This window comes from Anneissia japonica, unplaced genomic scaffold (assembly GCF_011630105.1).
Source record: "Anneissia japonica isolate Jap-2015-1 unplaced genomic scaffold, ASM1163010v1 scaffold155191_len6765_cov103, whole genome shotgun sequence".
NCBI classification, from domain to species: domain Eukaryota; kingdom Metazoa; phylum Echinodermata; class Crinoidea; order Comatulida; family Comatulidae; genus Anneissia; species Anneissia japonica.
Window position 1 is genome coordinate 1 of NW_022718925.1, and position 6,733 is coordinate 6,733.

The following is a 6,733-nucleotide window of genomic DNA, read 5'->3' on the forward strand; positions in this document are numbered from 1 at the left end:
CTAAGCCACCACCTTTGAAACAAAGGTATCTTACAGGATGTCTGAAAAGCAATGAAACGTTTAAAAGAGTTTAAAACAAAATTATGAGAAAGTGGGTACAACAAACAGAAGCACCGCATTTAATAAAAAAAAGGGAGATCTGGTTTAATGATATCTCCTTACTCATGTTATTCTTGTCCGGGGCTGGTTTTTTTTTTTTTTTTTGGGGGGGGGGGGGGGGGGAGAAACGAAAAAAATAGAAAAAAAAGAAACAAAGATAAGGAAATTATTGATTTCCCAAAATGTCTCAGAGATTATTTCCAGGTGTCTAGTGTCTATAAAACAAACATTTTTCGGGCCCCCTAGTGTAATGTAGTCACTTGATCAGCCACCATCCCCCACTCCCCATTTTTGGACATCCCTAAAACTACCCCTGATTATATGTTGTTCTGCATAATGACACTCATGGCAAGCTACAGGAAGCTTTGCGCCCCTCCTTCCTCATCAGACAAATCCTTGCAACACAACTGACCTCAACTTGGTCTGTTTCATTCTCTGATCATTACATATTTGTGAGGTATCTTGACAAAATGAGTCTAGTGGTATGCCAGGTCATTTTGATATATGTAGAAAAATATATCTGAAGTGATATTTTGACAAAAATAGGGTTTCAATGTTTCTGATAAGTTTAATTGTTTGTATCATGGTAGCAAAGGTTCTGAGTTAAGTTACCTAATGTGTTTTTGAGGCACATATTGTAAAGCTGTTTATCAGAATTGATTAGAAAACCAACACAACATTTTTCAGTTGTTTATCTTTCTGAAATTGAAAATGATCTTACACCAGCTGTGCTCAACCTAGGAACCTAATTGAAAGACTAAAATGAAGCATATGTAGTCATCTACCTTATTATATCAATAACTCATTTTTCATTTTTTGTAACACAAGACTCATTTTGTCATGACAGCTCACATTTTTTCTAACACACTTGTATTGTTATGGTTTTATTTCATTATCATTTGTTTATTATTATTATTATTATCATTATTATTATTATTATTATTATTCCTACCTGGCATATGAATCCCAAAGTTTTCTCTGCATTCTTTGATCCCACAGACAAACCATGCCTTCCATGCCGCCACTCAAAACTTTCCACTCATCGACCTGTACTTGAGTAATAGCGCCCCCATGCCCAGATAGCTGCACTACAGGTTGATTACTCTTTAGTCTAAAATCAAACAACCTAACTCTAAAAGGTCAATAATAGAGAAATTAAAAAGGATTAAAATTTACAATGTGTTTGCTGAGTATAAAATATTTAAATATTTTTAATAAACATAACCGTAATATGTTGATAACATCAATATGACATCAATAATAATAATGCCACCTGAGAATGAAAATAATATTGTCTCAGATATCGCCATGAGAGCAATAGTGATAACGTCACCTGAGACTGAAATAGTAATGTATCAACCGTCACTATGACAGTAAGAGTGATAACTATACCATATCAGTAGTAGTAATAATACCAATACAATAGCAATATTAAAAACACCAGATGACAACAATAGGGATAGTAAAAACATAGCATTCAACAAAAAACAGACAACTTGTCTCGTGTCAAGAGGCAAATTTTTGCCATCATATGTTGAAAGATAAATAAAGCTCAAAACATTGACAATCATTGCCTCTTTTTTGTCTATGTAAGTCTATATTGGTTGCATCAGAAGTGAACGTTCCTGGAATAATCTAAAAAATAATGATAGAGCCACCGATGTTTGACGTTTTTCTGTTATTTATGATGTAGAATATCCTGAGATGCAGACAACGATTCATGTAAACAATAAGCAGTGTGAAGTCTAAGGTAGTATGATAAACTAATTGAGAAAGAAAGAAATGAAGTGAGAAAATGAGATTTGACAGCAGAGGGAAAAACAGTTAAGAGGATGATCGGATAACTGGGTGAAACTACAGATGGTATGAAGAAGGAAGAACCTTTGTCAAGTTTGGAATGAAGAGATGCTAAAGCTTGAAAACGAAGCTGAATCTTAAAGCCAGGCTCAGGAGGAAAATACCTTTTTTGATAGGTTATACAACTGATTTTTCCATGTTTAGCAAAGATCACTTATTAGGGCACATACACCCAAACAAATGGATATGTACATACTTAAATAAATTCCCCTTCAAATCAGTGGAAATGTGGATCACAAGACAAAAATATTGGGAAAAGTTGTTAATGTATGATTGTGATAATGTATAGACCTTAGGTTAGCAAAACATTGGTTATAGAATTCAATGAACAACACATACAAGTCATGACAATTACCCTACATCTTACCGTTTATCTTTACAACCTGTAACAAGCATACTCTGCAAGGCATCGTCACTATGGAGACATGTGACATCCCAACTATGACCTCGGAACACATGCTTCACATTTTTGGTCTCAATGTCAAATAATTTCACTGTGAAACTTTCTTGAAAACCTGCAGCACCAAAGCCACAAGCAATGTGATCAGATATGACCTCCATACAAGTTGGTGTTGACCCTACAAATGCATGAACTAAGCTCAAATACCTGGGCCCAGGAGCAGGCTTATAAATGTACAGACCACTTGCAGTTGACACGGAAACATAACTGCCTTTTTGCTTCTTATTAGGAACTTGAAATATTTTCACATTATCAATCTGAAAAAAAAAGTTTATAGTTGTTAGAAGTTAGAAAACAGACAAATGTAGATCAATTTTGGGATAATTTACAGGGAATGGGTTGCAGAAAGTCTCTAAGCGATTCCACAGGCCATGTGTTATAGGAAGCCTCCAGATAAAGTCCATAGCCCACAGGTTAAGGGAAGACTAGGGGATTCTACAGTCAAGCCTCATTGGTTATTCCACAGGTTAACAGAGATATTGAAGGAAGACTCCATGTGGATTTCTCAGGCCACAGATTAGAAGTAGTTTCCACAGGATTAGGAAGGTCTAGTGTGATCTTACAGGCCACATGGGATTAAAGAGGCGTGAAGGTGGAGGGTGTCAAAGATACCATAGATTAGAGTACAGACCCTATTATATATCAAGAGAATCTCTGTGGGATTTTACTTAGAAATTTGAAGGGCATTTCCATAACCCCTGTTATTTTTAAGCATCTCAATGGATACAATATCACTATCTCATTAAACTTACGTATTTATCCAGCGTAATGCAGTCTTGCATGAACCAATTTCCTGAGTTGTCTGCTGCTTCTATTCTCAATTCTTTCCCAGAGGCACTCGCAACTTGGGCATCATCGGTTGCTATGGACACACACTGGATGCCATCTTGGTGGTAATGGTGAATGGGGTCACCTCCATGCTGTGTGCTCCAGATGTCCACATCACCTTCAACAATTACAAAAGAATATCAATGTATTTCAATATTTTAAAATTAATATCATATCATTAATATTATATCAAGTTTTTACTACATTCGTAGATGAGATTGGCCCTTCTACGTCCTAGATAGCCAGCTACGAAGGTAAGAACCGAAATAACTGAATTAACAGCCACATGATTGACACTTGGCCTGTCAGCATTCTTGAGTCCCGTGTTGTCATAGCAACTACAAAGCATAGTTTCTTCTTCGACTTGCCTGTTTACTTTCCACAGCTTTACACTACCATTTGAAAATCTAGAAAAAACATAAATGTTGATATACATAAACTGTAGATAATTTGGTGACCTAAATGATGGCTATGAGGATATAGATGAAGATGATATAATTGATTGTAATATTGAGCTGACAATAAATGTAATTAACTGTAGTAACAAGAGTGGAAACTGAGGAATTAAATGAAAACAATTCTAATTCAATGCATGTAATTCTAAAACTAGACATTTTACACTAATTTGCCACGCAAATAACTACACATTTCAGATAGAGTCTAAATTTGAGCAGTTGGGTGCATACTAATTCATTGCAAACCATGCACATGTAATATTTTATTATGCCAATTGAGCAACCTAAAACATATACAGTACAGTAAAAATTCAAGTTGAGAGTCTACATAATGAATGCGCATGTGATTTGTAATTTCAAAAATGGGATATTGTGTAACTGAGCATGCTAAATCAGTTCTCACATTATATAAAATTGATAAACTTCTCCTTTATGTGATATAATAATAATAATCTAATACTCTATAAAGAAAATAAAATAATAGACACATATAATTTTAAATTATGGATGGCCCACACACACATTTTGCAAAATACATGTCTTCTACATGATGTAACTCATGATGTAAATGTCCTCTGCAGATGTAAAGTCCTCTGCAGTATACTGTACATAAATGTACCGATAGAGTGGTAAAGATACTTGAGATTTTAGTACATCTTACCCAGCAATAATAGCAATATCGCATGAACTGACAGCACAGAGAACTCCACCAGTGATGTGTTCAAGCGTTGTCACTCGACCAATACGACCCTAGAAATTCAATGATGAAAATATCAATTTTAAACTGGTATAAAATTTTATACTGCAATTTCTCAACTAGAACATGTTTGCATAGCTGTCAGTTGTACATATATATTCAAGAATTGAATGGTGCTGTGGTACAGGAACAGTAAGTAATATGAGGCATGTTGTGGCAAAAAGGCTAAGTTTTAGCAAAAAATGAAATTCAAGTTATTGGTATTTTCAGATACCTATGTGATCTTAAATGAGAGGTAATTCATTGAAATTGGACATTTCAAGCCTAAGTTATTGGAAAGTGAAAAAATAGCACTCTTAGAGTCAGGATAAACATGATTTTGAGTAATTGCCTTCCACAGCTATTTGTGCATACATTGTTTAATAGAATTAACTATCAAAATAACTTTAATTAAACGATTTGTTGACCACTTCCTGAACTAATACTTTGGGACATAATTAATAAGACATTAAACTGTTGATCTATAGTGAAAAACAAATTTGGATTTTTTGGCAATTTTCTTAGCTCCCATTTTTATAATTTATTTACTCAATGCTGGCCTGTGCGACAACTTAACCATATCGCCATGACATGCCTCATATATGCATCTGTTAATAAGAGAAGAAAAATATTTTCAAATTGAAAATAAATAACTTATATTACTTCAAATATTGATTTATACCTTCCAATTGTTGATTAACAAATCCCTTTGCATTAATCCATCCCTGACTGCCAGTTTCCAACTTGCTTCACTATCAATAGTAACATCAGTAGAAAAACCCAGAGCTTTATAGAATGGAAACCATAGCAACTGATCATCAGCCAAACTCCTCCAACTTGAACTGACCTAGAGAAATGGTAAAAAGAATGTAAACAGTGATGTGTTCAGCAATGGGAAACTGGGTATACTGTAGGTGACTTTGGAACTCATATGGCGCAATAACTATGGGTCATGGGGTCAAGAGATGAAAAAATGTTGGGGCCTAAATAAAAGCTTCACAGTAACCCTAATTTTGGGTTACTCGCTTATAATTGCACTTAGTGCGTGCCATACCTAATTTAATTGGCGTCCCATACTTGATTATTTTTTTTTCATCTCTAAATTAGGTTTCTCATTGGTGGTGCTGTCCAGAATGAGAAAAAACAATAAGGGACTTGTGGCAAGTCTAGCTTCACAGTATAGTGAACCACCCCAGGGCACCTTTGGACAGATGGCTTGGTGCTTCCCACCCTGAAAGTGGCCTGATGATAAGCATTCACAATTCATTTCATTTAATTTCAAATAACATTTATTTTCTCCAAAAAAGTAAATGAACAGGTGATTCACAATAATTATAAAAGAGAAAAAATTTGAAAAAGTCAAAACCAAAAAAGCCACAAAGCTTGTAGAAGGTTTGCCAGAAAAAAAAATACATGCAATGGATAACAGAAAAAATAACAACAGATCACAGACAGAAAAAAACAAAAAGGTTACAGAACAAGTAAAAATAAAAAGTATAGAAAGCGATCGTCATCTATTTTTATGATTATAGCTGGATATAAATTTATATTTACTCATAAATATTAATTACTGTAGGTAATAACTACATTTCATTACTAGTCAATTCCATTAGGTAAGGGGTGCAGTAGTTTTTATTACTACTTAACCTGCGCATGCCAAATTACGCATACATAGGGTAACTACTGAATCCCTGCCTACGTGGCTAATGCAAGCAGCGCAATTTTACTGTCACAGATCAAATTGCTAATGTAGATAGATGGGTTTGCTGTTTAATATTTGAGGTATAGTAAAACTAAATACAACACAGTTTTATTTCGGTTACAATTGTACTTCTCTCATTTTTGGATGATTGTGGGGTAGTCCCAATTATCCAACACTTCTGGAAGTAGAATTGACGACTTCACCATGTCATATTTGTATAATACTCAAATATATAGAGTATGTGTATTCAGTCCTGTTGTTGATTTCATTTGGTTTTGGTGTCTCAGAACTTTTATCATCTCATTTTAAACATTGTACTAATAAGAATTTGTTTATGATTGATTAATAGTGTTTTTTTTTTCTACCACATCCGAGTGAATTCTCCTCAACTACCAGCCCACAGTATTTGCTTGTGTGCAAACAATAAAACAACATTAGATTTACTGGGCTCTTTACACACACAACAGGTAGCTGAGCCTAAACCCTCAAGTGCAGCAAAGCTTTACCTGAGCACAATTGCAAAGATCCTGCATACTCAGAAACTGGAAAATCTTTATTCCAAGTTCCCGTGGGATTTCTATGTCAAAAAATGGTAT

General features: G+C 34.6%; 2 protein-coding genes across 2 annotated transcripts; both read right to left on the minus strand.

Annotated features, from left to right (window-relative positions):
- Positions 1-6: 6 nt before the first annotated feature.
- On the minus strand, positions 7-3,393 carry LOC117110652 (F-box/WD repeat-containing protein 8-like; the record flags this gene model as incomplete). The annotated part of the gene is made up of 4 exons (XM_033253412.1): positions 3,169-3,393; positions 2,324-2,673; positions 1,052-1,231; positions 7-41 (listed from the first exon to the last, which is right to left on the minus strand). Coding segments are annotated over exons 1-4 (595 nt in total), but the record flags the coding sequence as incomplete, so codon positions are not given.
- Positions 3,279-6,726, minus strand: LOC117110651 (F-box/WD repeat-containing protein 8-like). The gene is made up of 5 exons (XM_033253411.1): positions 6,644-6,726; positions 5,118-5,282; positions 4,361-4,449; positions 3,507-3,651; positions 3,279-3,362 (listed from the first exon to the last, which is right to left on the minus strand). The coding sequence occupies exons 1-5, from the start codon at positions 6,668-6,670 to the stop codon at positions 3,279-3,281; spliced, it is 510 nt and encodes a 169-aa protein (XP_033109302.1). The 5' UTR covers positions 6,671-6,726.
- Positions 6,727-6,733: the final 7 nt, after the last annotated feature.